This window comes from Terrapene carolina, unplaced genomic scaffold, assembly GCF_002925995.2.
Source record: "Terrapene carolina triunguis isolate 2854851 unplaced genomic scaffold, T_m_triunguis-2.0 Scaffold238, whole genome shotgun sequence".
Lineage (NCBI taxonomy): Eukaryota > Metazoa > Chordata > Testudines > Emydidae > Terrapene > Terrapene triunguis.
Window position 1 is genome coordinate 8,663,740 of NW_020664589.1, and position 16,503 is coordinate 8,680,242.

Genomic DNA, 16,503 nt, shown 5'->3' on the forward strand with positions numbered 1-16,503 from the left:
GGCTCCAGAGCACCCTAATAGAGAGGTAGCTCAGCTGTATTTATCTCTGCTGATTGCAGCCACTCAGTGCAGCATGAGCTGGTGCCCTGAAGATTCAAGTACCAAAGGAGAGGCTAAGTGCTATGCATAGCAATTCTAAATATATGGCTATTGAGTTATTAACCAGCCATATAAATAGTGGTGTGCATAGCACTTTTCATTTCCAGCCGCCACCCCTTTTGTGTTGGCTCAATCTGTCCTCAGCAGTTTTCGTAATGAAGCAGCATTGGAAAAACATCATTTATTTAATCACAAAGCATGAAGTCTTAAAAAGGCAGTGTCCTTTTTCTACACCAGCGTCTGACAGCACAAAGGGAGGTGGGAGGGATGTTTCCAACAAGGAAACGGGAGAGGCATTCTTGGGATGGAGTGGGAGTTAAAGGCCTTGCAAAGGCCATGCAAAACTGACCCCTGACATGAACCTTCATTCTCACATTTACTGCCCAGCCAGGTCTACTCAGTGCAGCAGGAGAGTCTTAGCAAGAAGGTTAATGTCAAATTGCAGGGGTGTATCCAATCCAGCAAGATAGGCAGTAGGAATCTGGCTTGTTTAATGTACCCAGAAACTAAGCCCAATGCCACGCTAAATGAAATATGACCTGAGGATTCCCTGAATGTGATTTTGGATGAGCAGGAGAAGAAATCTTTCCTCAGAACACTCCTTCATATAGCTAGTTAAGACAGTGGGTTCTGATTTTTTTTTTGTTCCAGAGGTGCTGAGAACCCACAACCTGTACTGAAGTCAAAAGGAGCTGCAAATACTCAGCACTTCAGAAACAGGCTCAAAATAATGCCAGGCCTGAAGAACACCTTCCCCTTCCTTCCCCTCCCTCCCCCAACGCGCACACACTAAACTTTGGGGCTGCTGAGAAATGGATGCAAGCTTCACCACTTGGGCCCATCCCAACTATCACCAGTCCGGACACAGCAGGAAGAGGTTTTGCCGTATTCAGTGATTTGCTATGGCGTGGTATTGCCTGGGAGAGGATATGGATAAGTCTCAAGGGTCTGTACAAGTCAAGCTGTAGCTGGGAGCTGATTAGACATAAGAAAGGGGAACTTAAGAATGATGGAGGCAGTCGCCGTGCACACCACGAGGTCTCTCAAGCTTGATTCATCATCCTCTCTAGATCTCCTCCTCCTCCTCCTCCTCTAGATCAACTCTGAGTCTGGTGGGGTGGAGGATGACTATAGGTGCTGTCATATGGGATGCTGGGGCTTGGAAGCAGGCATTGAGGCTTCTGGTCCCTGGGCGGGAGGGTGGCATTTGAGCATGCTGCCAAAATAAAGGGGTTGGACACAAAGTAGGGAGGGTCCTGGTATATCGTAAGGCTGTCTTGCTGGGGAACTCTTTAAAGAGCGTGCATGGAGGCTGGCTGCAATGCTAGCAGCTCGCCGATGCGTGTGGGGGAGAGACAGAGCTGCTTGGAGCATAGCGTGGGAAATGGCAGATCCAGATGGGAGTCTTGGGGAGTCCCAGTGAGACCAGCTGAGCAGGGACCAGCCAGGTACAGAACATGTGCGCACTCTTAGTCCCTAAGCAATTCCTCGGTAAGGGGAAGTGTCACTATCCCCATTTTACAGGTGCAGTGGAGAGGTGAAGAGACTTGCCTGAGGCCATACAACAAGAGCTGAAAACAGAAGGTACGTCTCCTCCCAGCCCCTGCCCTGTCCTCCAGCTCACGCTGCCTCCACCATACAAGTTCCTCCATTTCTAAACTCCCCTCAGCCACACATGTCTCAGTTGAGCTGCCTCCTTTTCATGCTTCCTGTCTTTGGAGAAATACTGGTGGTGTCTCTGAGGCCACCCAGGAGATCCACCAAATGATTTCTTAGGGCCCTGACTTACGTTCCAAACAGACATGACTTCCCGCAGCATCCTCCCCGCAGGATGCAGATTTTGCGTTTTCACCTTATTAGAGGTCGCCTGCTTACACATGTATGCTTCCACCATATCTCTGCAGCTGTGTCTTCACCTACAACCCTTATCACTGAAAGCCAACTGAATCCGGTGGGACCATGAGGCTGGTTCTCCATCAGCCCAGGTGAGCACTAAAGCTATAGTAAGAGGAGACTTTTTTGTTTTCACTGTTAATAGGAAGGGTGCATGTTATTTTCACAGGTATAATTCTTCCTGAGTCAGAGACTCCAGTGGACAACAGCTGCCCTCGTTTACACCCATGCAGCCCCAGTGATTTTAGATGGGTCCCGCTGTACCTTGCTCCTCTCACCCCACCTGTTATGAATTCATTGGGGTTTCGTGGGAGTAACCGATGGCAGAATTTGACCCCACGTATATTACAGCTTGTGTGTGACCCAGCAGTCACGATGTCCTCGGGGGAAATAATAGTGGGCTAGTTTGGAAGGAGAAAGTCATCTCCTCAGGACAAGCAAGATGGAACTAACTCCCCTGATTTGTGTTTCTTTTTGAGTACCGCATCTCCAGTCGTTCCCACCCCTGTCTGGATTGTTCCGTATTCTCAAGCTCCGCTCAGAAAGTTTAAGCAATGCAAGGCTGTGACGACCCCCTTCTATCGAGCAGTGAGGGGTCTGGCAGCTCTTGTCCAAAGATGTTTCTCTAACAAACTTGTTACTTGCATTGCAACTGTGTGCAATACTAGTCCCATTTCTGCTCATACAGCAAAACAACTGGTTGTGAGCTGGGTTTATTTCCGTGCTTTCTTATTCCATGTTTAAAACCAGGAAGGTTTTCTTTTTAATCTGGTTTCTTCCATTATCATTCCTTCCTCCTCATCCCTTGATACACTGACAATCTATCCCTTGATCCAGAACGCTTCCCCTGACCCTCCCTAAAATCCTGTAGAAAAGAGATTCTGCTTGGTGAGATTAAATTTTCTTTCAAACACAGCTTTAAGGCAAAAGTTTGGCAATGCAAAGCAAAGTCTACATAAGGCCGCATGACTTAGGTTTGCAACTCAGAACCTTTTATCATTTTAAAAAAAACCCATAATAATAAATAAATAGTCAGCGTTTAGCTCCAGGAACTTGAGTTTCATTCTGGGGAGAGAAAAAAAATCCCTTTCCTCCCACCAAACATAATAAAATCCCAGTTAAAAACCTTATTTTGTTCTGGACAGTCTGGGTGAGCTAATGAGACTGAAGTTCAAACAATAACTAAAGTCAGGAAGAAAAGAAAGCTACAGGGCTAGAAATAAAGTTTAGTTTGCTGATTCCTCCCTTAGGAATCAGGTGACGAGACAGACCCTGGTCAAGGTCTCCTCTTTAGCTTTAGCACAGTGAGATCCGTCCCAATGGGAGAAGGTAGAATGGTTGCATTTCTGTTGAATGAATAAAAAGTGCATCTCAATTTTGCTTAGATTCTAAAAGTATCTAAGTGCAGGGTTATTTTCTTCCCTTCTGGTGCCGGGATGCCAGGTTGCTATTACCGATATTTTGAAGGGATCACCACTAGTGGTGGCCCGTCCTTTGGCCTCCACATGAGTACCTGAGCATCATTGGCATTGGGTTTCACAAGGGCACTGGGTGGTATTGGCTCATTCTTGCTAAGGACCTGGGGCTGCTCTTGAGCAAAGGGTTGCCGCAGCGTAGCACGCTGCCCCAAGGGTCTGCTGGGATTCACCTCTATGCCCAGCCTCATACGCCACTTGATAGTCTGCAGGGTCACCATCTCGCTGGTGGCCGTGTTGGTGGCAACCAACCAGGTGGTGAAGCTTTGATCCCGGTGGATGCTCGTGAGTTTCGCCACGTTGCTCTCGCTCACAGGCACCGCCCACGTGACGCTTGGGTAGAAGTTATCATTCATACTGATGTTGAACTTGGATTCCTTCCTGGTGGGTCCCACGATCATGCAGGTTTCTGTGGTGTTGCCGTACCAGGGGTAGTTCACACCGTCCGAGTCACTTATGGCCTGGATCTTGCCATCTTGCAGGTCCGGGAGCTCCCAACTCGACCTGCCACAACCAAGAAGGAATCACGGAAAACTGATTAGCGCAGGGACTCACTGGGCTGGGTTTTCATTGTACAGCCTGAGAGCGGGGGCGGCTCTGAGTGCAGCTCCCTTGTATCTTCCTCCATCGGGATTTGTGCTCCCAATGTTACTCTGCGATGAGCGCTCATCCCTTCTGTTAAAACAGCATTGCAAACGCCTAGGCCCAATCCTAGAGGTGGGGGGCACCACTGCACTGGTATCAAACAGGATTGGAAATTCAGTCTCTAGGCTTGGTACCAGTGTGGTCGCAACTTAACTACTGGGAGTGCTCTCAAATATACTGGTGTTTCTAAACTTCTACAGAGGGCCCTTTATACCACGATCAGAGCCATGAGACCCACCCCAGTTCTCTTTTCTCCTGTCCCTTAAAAACCCTTTATTGCAACCGGTCTTGTGCTGCTCCTTACTCAGCCTCTTACTCATTCCCTTGCCTCCAGGACAAATAAGCTGCCTCCAGTTTCCTGGCCCCTGCTGGTTTTAAGTAAGAGGAGGAGTCAAACCCAAGTTTCCCAACTAGGCAGGGCTGCTGCCAAGCTGGCAGTCAGACTCCCAATCCTATGCAACAGGAGGAGCAGCCTTGAGTGGTGGGGAGAGGAGGTCCGCAGTCTAATGGCTTTGAGGGCCCTGCCCCTCGCTAAGTCCTGAAATAAATACTTGCGTTTAGCAGGGACCTTCCTATCTTCATTCAGTCTCTAACCACACACCATTGTTCAACGTTCTGGACAAGCCACTGTCCTCTCCAGCTGCCCCTGCTCTATACCAGTCATGGGTAGGGCCCTCCAAATTCACGGTCCATTTTGCTCAATTTCACGGTCATAGGATTTAAAAAATCATAAATTTCATGATTTCATAAATTTAAATCTGAAATTTCACAGTGTTGTAACTGTAGGGGTCCTGACCCAAAAGGGTGTTGTGGGGGGCGGGGTTGCAAGGTTATTGTAGGGGGGAGTCTTGGTATTGCCACCCTTACTTCTGCGCTGCTGGTGGCAGGGTGCTGCCTTCAGAGCTGGGCACCTGGCCAACAGCCACTTCTCTCCGGCCACCTAGCTCTGAAGGCAGCAAAGAAGTAAAGGTGGCAATACCATGACCCCCCTACAATAACCTTGCAACCCCCTTTTGGGTCAGGACCTCCTGTTTGAGGAATGCTGGTTTCGCACGTGAAATCTGTAGAATATGGGGTAAAAGTACACAACAGACCAGATTTCATGGCTGTGAATTTGGTAGGGCCCTAGTCATGGGCAAGGATTGCCTTGTACAGCATCCAGAACAATGGGGTTCTGATCCTGACCATGGGCTCTGGACACTACTTTAATACAAATTACATTAAATAAGGCCCAGCCTCTCCCTCTACCCCTTCCCCAGTCCCTCCACTTTAATCTAAGACAACTTTCTTACAGCACAAGATTTGACGGTGCAGCTAAAAACCCAACCAAACCAATAATAATGAGGCAAGTTGTTCCAGTGACCCTCGGGGCTGTTACTTTGCAGTTCAGCTACAAAAGAGCAGCCTTCCCGGGGGGGGGGGGGGGGAGAAGAGCGTTACAGTTGGGCAGATTGTTCTTAATTAGGCAGCTGGAGAGTGCAGGGAGGTAAAGTCTGTGGCTTGACAAAGGTATAGAGGGTCTGCGTATACTACTTTGCATTTCTAAATCCAGGGCGCTCACCGCATTTTCCAAACACTAATAAGCACCGTAGCCCCCCTCCCACCTACCTTGTGTTTTATCCATTTTACAGATGTTGAAGCATAGAGGTGTAAATGGTCTGATTTTTCCCCCTCCCTCCCCCCAAGTTGCTCAGCACTTGCAGAGCCCACTGACGTTAGTGGGGTCTGGGAGTGCTCGACGCTTCTGAGAACCTGGCCCTAAATGCCTGACCCAACCTCACAGCACGTTAGAGCAGTGAGAGAGTGTGCAGTCCAGTGGCTAGGCCCCTAGAGTGGGACTCAGGAGACCCGGGTTCTGTTCCCTCCGCTCCACTGCTGACCTCATGGCTGAGCTTGGACAAGTCACTTCCCCTCCCACCTTTTGTCTGTTTAGCCTGTAAGCTCTTCAGAGCAGAGAGCCTCCTGTCTGTGTGGTGCCCAGCACAAGGTGGGTCTAATTTTGGTTGGAGCCTCAGGCACTACCTACCAAAATACAAATGATAAATGTTAGTGGCAGAGCTGGGGAAAGCACCTAGAAGTTCTGACTCCTCATCCCCTGCTGTCACCGTTAGACAAAAGTGCCACACCGCAGCCCCAAGGCCATCACAGTAACCACAAAAGCAAAGGCTAAGAGGTTCAATGCCCTCTAAACCAGGAGGGGGAGGGGAGAGCAGCTGCAGTCAGTCTTTCTGATTGCAAGTTTAAACGTAATCACAGGACTCCAACGAAAAGGCTAGTGCTTTCTATTGAGAAGATGAACAAAAATGTTCCTGCCCGACCTGCATCTTTAACATCAAATGCTGGAGTTTTGACCCTTCCAGTTGGATTTTTCAGGCCCATTATGAGACGCTGATTATTGGGTAAGAGGAACATGATGCCAGAGGTAGCTGAGCTCAGCTGAGAGCCTGATTTTTTTTGCAAAGTAAACACCCCAGGGCCGGTATGCAATGCTCCATCTTTATCAGTGACCCTCCACTTGTAACAAGACAGAGCATTATTCTGTAGTCTTAATATGGAGATGCAGCTCCCAGATATTACGGGTCCCAGCATGCAATGCTCCGTTTTGATCGTGTGACCCTGAGTTATGAAATATTTGACAATACTCCACAGCATACCAGTATGTGCAATGTAGTATGTTTTGTGACCACAAATGCTGACGTGAGCCCAAAGGCCAAGATGCATTCTGGAGGCCTGCTTTTACAAATTGGGCTGGCAACGCTGGTTCTCATGTGCACACTGAATTCCTACTGGCTATCACAGGCTAGAATTACTGTGTTTGGGGGGAATTTTCTTGCACTTCAGTACAAGTCCTATGTCCCAACCTTTAAAACAGCCCTTAGAGTAAATCAGAGAAACATGCTTTGAGCACAGGACTGGGAGCAGGGGATTCTACAGTCTAATCTAATATTGACTCTGTGTGGTTTTGGGCTAGCCACTGACCCTCTCCTTGCCTCAGTTTTCCAATCTGTAACTTGGGAATAATAAAAGCTACCTCACAAAGCTGTTCTGAGGGCTAATTAGTTTAATGTTTGGAGAGCCCCATGAGATTTCTCTTTCACTAGTTAGCAGCAGAAGTTTGGCTCTAACCATCCTGTGGGATATTTTATACGATCCGAGGTTTGTCGTCGTCTCCTTGGTTAAAAGCCTTGCACTTGTGGTTATGCAGTGTGCTGTATACTGGGTGGCTGTATGCCTAGTGCTGTCGTCTGTAAAGTGCTCAGAGGTGTTGCAGGATGGAAGACACAACATAAAAGGAAAATATTAAGTGCAAAGCATTATTTTAGGAAACTGCATAGGGCGCTAAGATCTGGGGTCAAGATCTTCAAAAGTGACTAGCAACTTTGGGTGCCTACCTTCAAGGAGACTGATTTGCAGAGCGCAGGTGCTCAGCACTTCCTGGAAATTAGGCCCCTTTAAGGTGTCTCAAGTTGGGCCCCTAAAAATCACTAGTCACTTCTGAACGTCCTGGCCTCAGACCGTCCAGGCCACAGAAACCTGGCATCCTGCCCCCCAGCCTGGTAAGTTCAGTGCCATGTGATGTTATCAGAACCTGTAGGGGTATATAGCCTGATTCTGTTTGTCATGTGCTACAAACCTATTGGCTAACATACTGTCTGCGGCAGTTCTTGTTCTTCCAAGTATATTGCCAACAGACAGAGGGAGTCCTTTGCCTGAGAGCCACTTCTGACCTAAAACTGTAAAAAGAAACCCTCTGAGTGGATTCTAGCCATAACCCCATGGCACAGGGGAGGCTGATTATATGAGTGTCTCTTAAACAGCTAGGAGTCATTCCTCCCCTACGCCCCTCAACAAGGCATGAGAAAGAAAAGCTCCAGGGATTTTTCAGTGAACTCCTCCCGGCGAGGGAAGATGAATAGGAGGTCACGTACTATAGCAACAGGTTTAGCCCTTGCAGCAACGTCTCATCAAGTGTGATCTTTGAAATACCATATGGGAATCCTTTCTCCCCCTTTCAGCAGATGGTTTAGGATTACTTTCCGTTCAAATCGTTGCTGATGCTGTTTGATTGAGGCCCGGGGACGAGGCGTGACAATTTCCTAGACGTTCCTATACATTATGGATGTGCCCACTGCTGAGACACAGGCGCAGGGGCTGTACAAACGTGGGTGCACCACACTGGGACATCTCGTTTGGGACTCAGACCGCTACTTGAGGTTTGTAACTGTATCCTGAGCTGGTTTGTCCTACCCTTGCCACAGGCTGGTGGAAAAACTGTCTGGCTGAGGATGCTACTGAAACTGTGGGCATGTCTTCACTACCCGCCGGATTGGCGGGTAGCAATCGATCTATTGGGGATCGACTTATCGCGTCTAGTGAAGACGCGATAAAATCGATCCCCGATGGCTCTTCCGTCGACTCCAGAAATCCACCGCGGCACAAGGCGGAAGCGGAGTCGACGGCGGCGCGGCAGCGGTCGACTCGCCACCGCCCTCACAGCCAGGTAAGTCGACCTAAAATACGCAACTTCAGCTACACTATTCACGTAGCTGAAGTTGCGTATCTTAGGTCGACCGCCCCCCCGTAGTGTAGACCTAGCCTTAGAAAACAAGTTAATTGGTTCCACCTTAGTGCCTGATGGATCTTTTGTCTGCATCCCAAAACCACTACGTAAGAGCCTCTGGTCAGGAGCAGCTCTGCAAAGGTTGTTGCAAGTCAGCACTGAGAGGCCTAGGCAGATCTGTGCTGGGCCCTGGATTAGACCGGTAAGGAGTGTTGCTATATGGCTGAGGTGCATTGGTTTAACTTTATAGACTGACTCGGGGTGGGGGATTAGGAGTGGATGCTGCAGGGCAGGTGAAAGGTTTGGGGAGGAAATTTGCACAATACCCAATGGCTCTATGCCTAATTCTAGCAAGTGTGACTAATCCTGAGGATTTCAATGAGCCTCAAATTTACTCGCAAATGTTAGTGAGAGGAAGAAGTAGGCCTTCGTCATCATCCTGTTACTGGAGCAAAGGGAAACTAAATAGCATAGTTCATGAACCACAAAACCTGGAGTTCCTGCCCCTTGCCTGCTGTTATTATCAAAGATCTCTTGCCAAGAGGGGTCATGACCTTTGATTGTGTGGCTTGTCCATATGAAGTCAAATAATTCTCCCCAACCGGCCATTTTAACATGCTCAGAAGGAGGTGCTGCAGAATGCCCCATTGCTACAAACGGATCTCTCTGGGATTAAAACCGTGCCATGGAAAGCCCAGAAACTTGCACTGTAAATTATTCGACACCAGGGAAGCTGTGTGAACTCCCAAGGCCATCTGATTTCAGGCTGAGCAGCTCCAAAATCAATGGTTCTGGCTTGTAATGCTGACAAGTTTGTGTTTTACTCTGCTGCTCGGTCGTCCAGAATCACCATAAACTAGGTAGCTGAAAGGCCTGCTTTAATTTACCACAGGGCCTTTACTAACACATGAATACTCTTTCAGCTACATCTCCATGGAGCAATGGTGCCCGGGCTGTAGCCTGTCAAGCCATATTTTCCAGCCCTCCTAATTTGGGCTCTGACCCTCCCGATTTCCTTTTCAGGCATGTTTCTTTCTATTCCCTAAAGAGGGGACCTGGCTTATACAATCTCTCTGGATGTTCCCCTGCAGCATAACATGAGGCTAAAAGTGCAGCATTGTGTGCAGACACAGCAAAGTGACCTCCAGCTTTCCGCAGCAAGCAGGATGACATGGGTGCATTAAGTTAACCTTTTCAGACAGGCATAACGTGCCATCAGTAAACACTCGGGTGCTAGCTCATCCTCGGACCTCAATGCTTGAAGCCAGACCTTAATTAGTCACAGGACATTCTGGCCTTGCATATCGTTTTTATAATAAAAGGGGGGCGCTTGCATCAGATCTAGACTTTGCTTTGCACAGATGCCCAAGAGGAATCCATATCAGGGGGCAATGCAAAGCCATCCTGGGCTTTCCACCCATCCTTCCACATGATTCATTGTGACCAACATCACCAGCTAACCAAGTCTGTGCTGGTGACAGAAACAGACCAAGGCAGCACTGCCCATTAGCAACAAGCGGGAATAATCCTGAACTGGATTTCTATGGATTTATACCCCTGATCCGCCACGTTCAATACAACTCCCTTTATAAATTGGCTTTTACCCTCTACCTCACCTACTTCAGCACTGCAAAACCATTCAGTAGGGCTCCTGGTAAAGAACGAGAAGTGAATGAGAAAGTGGAATGGGGACAGACTTTCATGCGTGAGAGTAGCAGAGCTGTTACCACTTTTAGACTTTGGAGGAACCTCAATGAGTTGGTATGCTGCACATCAGAAATGTCACCGTTCTTTTAGTGGATTAGTCTCCAATCACATTTCTCCTCCTGGGGTCTTGGAAGTTTATTCTTCATATAGGTTTGTTTTTATAGCAGAGATCAGTTTAATTCTATTTCTGTTGTAGGCCCTGGAAGATGTAATCTTTAAGGCATCTCTCTTTTAAAACTTTAAGGGACACGGTAGAGATAAAAATCTATATACAATTTTATTTTAAAAAGCCTTTGCAGATGACTCAAAAAGTCTGCTTTATTTATCAGTCTGTGTTTTGCTTATCACCATCTGTGCTGCTACGTGCACTTTACTCCATGGAGACAGTGAAATTAACCTGGTTAATTTCACGTAAATTTTATATTATTATTTGTATTACGATAGCACCTAGGAGCCCCAGTCATGGACCACACTGTGCTAGGCACTGTACAAACACAGAACAAAGAGATGGTCCCTGCCTCAAAGCGCTTACAATTTAAGTAGGGCCTGACCTTCCCCTCCCTGCTTAAGCAAAGTTTTCACTGCCTGATTCTGATCACCCCAGTTGAGTAGCATCTTGCTCCAGACAGATAGTTCCATTCACTTCCATGGAAGTGCTACTCCGGGTAAGCAATGGTATCAGAACCGGGCTCTCCATACAACCTAATAACCAGGGCAAGTAGTTTGCAAAAGGACAGCAGAATAGGACCAGCAGGCAGTTTCACTTTGTAGTCCTTGTGCTCTATTGCTCTGCTGTTTGCTTTCGGCTCATGACACTGCAGGGGGAATCTTCATGGCCAAGGAAGCGTTCAGTGACTTTTTAAGCAATGACCTTTCTCTTAGCATTAGGTTTTTCAAAAGTAAGCATGCGTGTGTGTGTGTGTGTGCGTGAGAAACCTAAAAATTTGGCACCTAATCCCCGAGCTGCAGACATCCTTTTAAACAAGCGTGTGTTTGACAGATTGCCTCTGTATCTCTCCTCCATCTAGTACTGAGGGGTACGCACAGCTCAGTCTGCGTTCCCCAGCCATGCCTGCCTTCTTCAGTGCAATGGGCAGTGTGTAGGTGACTGACCACTTCAGAATGCAAAAGCAAAAACGCTTCAAAGCCTGGTGCGAAGATGAGGCTCCCATTCTCAACCTGAATCCTTCCCGTGCCATCAGACTTCATTCAGGGCATGGACATTAATTTTTGTACTCAGAGTTATTAGAGCCTGTTTTAATGGTCTGTTCCAACAGTGATTTTTTAAAAAATGTTCCTATTTAAGAGGGAGTGTTCCTTGGGCCAAATTCTCCACTGCTGTAAAACTCCAGCAATGGAGCTCTGCTGATGTACACCAGCTGACGACCTGGCCCATTCTTTCAACCAGATTTCCATTGGTAAAAAGCTCTTGCAGTCCAATGGCATTAAGAGGTCTTTCTCCCCAAATGCCCTTTTTATAGCTTTATCATGTGGCAGGTCTGGGGGCAACTCTCTAAGGAAATGGCATGGAGAGGCCAACAAACTTTTAATCATGTTTTCGTAATGTACAAAATCAGCTAAATATGGCTGACCCCAGAGGAAAGCACCTCTTTGCACACATGCAATGATATTTTCATCCCTAAATTTTCATTGTTTACTGAATTATAGTTCATGGTTCCTCTGTATATGAGCTTAATTCCAGCTGCTCTGATAATACTTAGCTCTTATACAGAATTTTTATTCTACAGCTATCACAACATTTTAGAAAGGAAGGTCAACATCATTATCCTCAATGTACAGATGGGGAAACTGAGGCACAGACAAAGTGACTTGCCCCAGCTCTCTGCATGTGAGTGACAGAGTCGGGTATAGGACAACTGCCCTGTTAGTTTTGTTTTACTGAATACCCACCTATATTTATACACCAGTGGATTTTTGTGTTTTCCTTCGCACCTGATCATCTAGGCTAAGATTGTCAAATGAGGCTATGGAGTTAGGCACCCAATTTGTTTCAGCTTTGAAACCCCCAGCCCTAATTTCTTGTTGCTGGGCCCTACCCTGCAGAACCCTATTTTAAAGAGCAGACAGTGAGCCCAACCTTCCAGGGCTCAGCCCACTGTGTGTGCTTTAAAATCAGTAAAATCTTACCCCCTTCCCCATCCAACCTAACTCTATCAATATTTGGCTGTTGCCAATGTGCTCAAGCAGAACGCTCCCCCTCACCAACAATGAGCTGAGAAAGGAAATGGGGACAGAAAGTGGGAACTGTTGCTCCTTGGCAATCTGCTCCCCTGGGGCGCTGGGCCTGTCAGGCGCACATTCACTTCATGCCTGAAATGTCACTAGGCTGGGCAAATATTGTATATAAGCTTGCCCTCTCTGGGTCCTGCAGTGCTCCTGGAGGGGAGAGGCACTGGAAGGCGGAGTACAGCAGCGAGGCAGTTGGACCTTTTGGGAAGGCAATATGTTAGGTTCATCTGCTCTCTGGTTCTATCCTCTGTCCCCCTTCTCTTCCCTCCTCCCCACCTTTTATTTTGTAGTTGGCCTGTCTTTCCCCTAGCTAGGCAAGCATTTCCCTTACGCGGTGCTTGCTGAATTAGCAAGCAGGAAGGCTGCTTAAGCCTGACCTTTTCATCCCATCTTCCGCTGGAGACCGGGCAGCATCAGTGCGTCCAGTCACCAAGCCACCTGCCTCTCCTAGCCTACGCTATGTTCCAACGTCAGGCTCTTGTACTGCTGGCTGGGCAAACCACTTCCGCTGCACCATGAGTCTTCTACTAGTTTTACCCATGAGCCACACACTTGCTATTCTGTGTGGGTGTGTGTGTGTAATAGTTAGTTATTTATATATATAGGTGGAGCTGCATTTCCACTTACATCACAATTTGGAGGTTGAGAGGTGTGTGGTTTTTTCCCCTGGTCTTTTCACTTCCTGTTCTTACATGGTGTGGATGGAGATGTACATTTTTAACCGCAGCCCCAGGGTGCTGCAGAGGGTTAACCCATCACTCTTGCAGCCAAATCCTGCTTGCCTCACCCATGCAGGCAGCCTGTTGCAATGAGCAAAGCAAACAGAATTCAGCCCCCTAATGCTGCCTTCCATTCATGGATGGTGTAATGTCAAGCCCTCAGCCCTGCTGATAGCACATTGCAGGAATAGCAACCCAACTTGTTTACAGCAGCAGAGCGCTGCAAGTGTCGGCATTTGTTTGCATTCTGATTTGTCAGAAAGCACCCTTTCCTTTTTTTAAAAAGGGGGCATCGGCGAAGAGCTGGCATGGAAGGAACTCCCTTATCATATGAAAAGCAACACCCTTGTTTTCTCCACAATCTCGTGGCGGGGTGACTTCTGCTTTCAGGTTTTACAGTGTTGCTGGAACCCTCGGACTACCCTCTGAATAAATGGTATTGCATTTGGATGGCTACCAAACCAAGCGTTTCTGTTTTGGAGACTGATTTTGTTCCCCTGGGCGTCAATGGAAAAACACCCAATGCCTTTAAGGGGGCAAGATCAAGCCCTTATCTCTTTTTTTAAAGAAGTGTACAGTTTTAATATTAGAGAAGGTAAATCAAATGGGTTAAATGGTGCTTCACCAGCCAAGTCCTGCTTCCCCTACTGCAACACACACACACACACCTCTCCCTCACTGGAAATACTTACATTCCCTGCTCCCCGTAGTGGTTGTAAAACTCCATATGGCTACATGCTTGAATCCAACCCACGATCCAGGTCTCTTTCTTGGAGATAGGAGGTACCAAGACCTGGGCAGAGGCTCGAAAGTGAGGGGTCCGGTATCGCAGAACCACGCTGGACGATTCGTCGATGCTGGTGGGAACAGGATCGATGGAGGCTTTCACTTCAATCACTGAAATACTTTCCCGGAAAACTTTGGATTTGCAGCTAATACTCTGAATACAGCCCATGGCATACAACACCAGTGCAATTCCTAGGACACTCCAGCAATCCTGGGGAAGATTAGGCATTGAAATGATATGGTGCTAGATCAAATATAGATCTTCCTGGTTTGTAATCTCAAAAATGATATCCATAGGATAGAAAATTCATCATATAAAGTCTTTATTTGAATTTCAGGATTATCGCTGCTGCTTTTATGGATTTAGCTGCACTTCAGAAGCAAAGGGGCCTTTTCTTATTCTCCAGTTAATGACAGATGAAATCTTTCATTCATATATTCTTTGGATTAAAAAAAGTCTTGAGTTCAATAAATAATCATCTCCTTTTTTTAAAGATGAGATATTTAGTCCTTCCTCTTTTTGAATGCCATCTGTTCACCATGAAACATCAGCGAAGCTGGCATTTCCCTTTATTCTTTGGATGAAAAAGCAGAATGCTGATAGACACATCTATATAAATAATAAAATACTTCTTGTCACAGCCCCTGTAGATTTTCACTTCCGGACTTGCAGTTGTTCATAACTTCCCTTTGCAAAGAAAAATAGTACTGTAATTAAAAAAAAAACGGTGGAAAATGTTAAATCAGCCACATCTCTGAGTTGGAGGCTTCTGTAGATGTCAGAGATATGGGTGTTGCTGATTTTTTTTTTAAGTAATAGCTTAAATAATAAATCACAGGTCTTTGTCACGCATCACATTCCCCCGGCTTTGCATGTAGAAACACAATAGGAGGAGAAAAGAATAAAATGAGCAGTTCCCAAGGAGCTATTTTAGCTTTTTCTATTGCACCACTTCGCTGATTTCTGGTTCAACTTTGCTCTCCCTTCTTCCCTCAGTCACTGTGGGTTCCAGCTGCAGAAACATAACTGGTGGAAGCACAGCAGACGCCCTGTCTCCTCCCCCGCTGGGCTTTTCGCGATCTGGGGGGAGTGGGGCTACCTCGCCTGGGTTGAGTCCTGCCACCTCTCCGCTCCGCACCTGGCTGTGGGATGGGGAGGCGGCGGCTCTGAGGTCTGTAGAAGTTTTGTCAAAGTTTCTCTGCTGTTACTGGTGGTGGCTGATGCTTCTGCTTCGGGTAGAGCTGCTCTCCCGCTCGGTCACGATCCGCCACGCTGACCCAGCCTGCAGCAAACAATCGCCGCCCGTGACATCTCCACGCCCCCGCCACCTGGGCTGGGGAAGGATGCGAAGCCGGCAGGATACGAGCCCGGCGGTGGCTTCGCAGCTTCCCCCCCACCCCCCCTCCTCCTCCTCCTCCTCCTCTTCCAGCGCTGGGCTTCTAGTTTGATGCTGCAGTGGATCGCATGTCACGCCGCCTGTGTCCTCAGATGTCTCGGCAGCCTGCCTCCGGGGACCAGGCTCGCCCTCACCCCCAGGGGCTCATCTGCAGGCATGGGGCGCGTGTGAACACAGACAGAAAACCGCCTTTCCCCCCGTCTGTGCTTCCGGATCCTTCTGTCTTCAGAGCTTCACAGCATCCTGCACCTTGGGGGAACTTTGCATGTTCACAAATGCACCTCCCCCCCCCCTTTGGACAAATGTCAGTCACCGGCTCAGATCGCCTCGGAGCTGCAGCTGCTGGTGTCGGGACCGCAGCTTCTTCGTGCATCCGTTTGCTAGGCTTTTCCAGCCAGACCTGTATTCGCGTGTGTGTAGGGTGGTTTTTTTGCTTTATGTCTAGGAAGGTGAGCAAAGCAGGAGCGATCCCCCCACTCCCACCCCAGCTGTTGCAAGCTTCCTCTTTTTGCAAGAAATCGATCAGGGGGGCAGTATCTGAATTGTATTTCAGCCTCTCCCGTGGATCAGTCCCTTGGACGGCGGGGGGACAAAACCCGGCTTCAGTTTCTGCTGCAGCATCAGAAAGGCAACCAGGTCAAACTTTGCAAGAAACTCATTCCCAGCATTTTCATGCCCGTGGCATTCTCCTGCAGCCCAGCTGTTCTTGCAGGCTCTCCAGGGAGGGAGCTCTGTGCATGACAGCTTCTTTCCCTCCGCCCCAGTCCAATTGCAGTATGATTAGCAGGTCTCTCTCTCTGCCGCTCATACCTTCCTCTCTCTCTCTCTCCTAGCCCTCCCCCTGTATTCCTCGCTCAATCTGCAGCTGTTGGAGCTAAACCTCTTTGCAAAACGGCATTTCCTTTCAACAGCTTCAGGCATTCTGGGTAATGTAGTTTGGGTTTTTTCATTCCACCTATATATATATATAT

General features: G+C 47.9%; 1 protein-coding gene across 1 annotated transcript; it reads right to left on the minus strand.

Moving 5' to 3' along the window:
* Positions 1-3,429: 3,429 nt before the first annotated feature.
* On the minus strand, positions 3,430-15,489 carry FAM78A (family with sequence similarity 78 member A). The gene is made up of 2 exons (XM_024193059.2): positions 14,042-15,489; positions 3,430-3,971 (listed from the first exon to the last, which is right to left on the minus strand). Exons 1-2 carry the CDS (start codon positions 14,362-14,364, stop codon positions 3,443-3,445), a joined length of 852 nt encoding a protein of 283 aa, XP_024048827.1. The 5' UTR covers positions 14,365-15,489; the 3' UTR covers positions 3,430-3,442.
* Positions 15,490-16,503: the final 1,014 nt, after the last annotated feature.

Bases quoted from the DNA above. Each gene is read 5' to 3' on its own strand.
- FAM78A (XM_024193059.2), bottom strand. From the start codon at position 14,364: ATGCCTAATCTTCCCCAGGATTGCTGGAGTGTCCTAGGAATTGCACTG. The intron at 3,972-14,041 runs GTAAGTATTTCC...TGGTTGTGGCAG, and splicing joins CACTACGGGGAGCAGGGAAT to GTCGAGTTGGGAGCTCCCGG.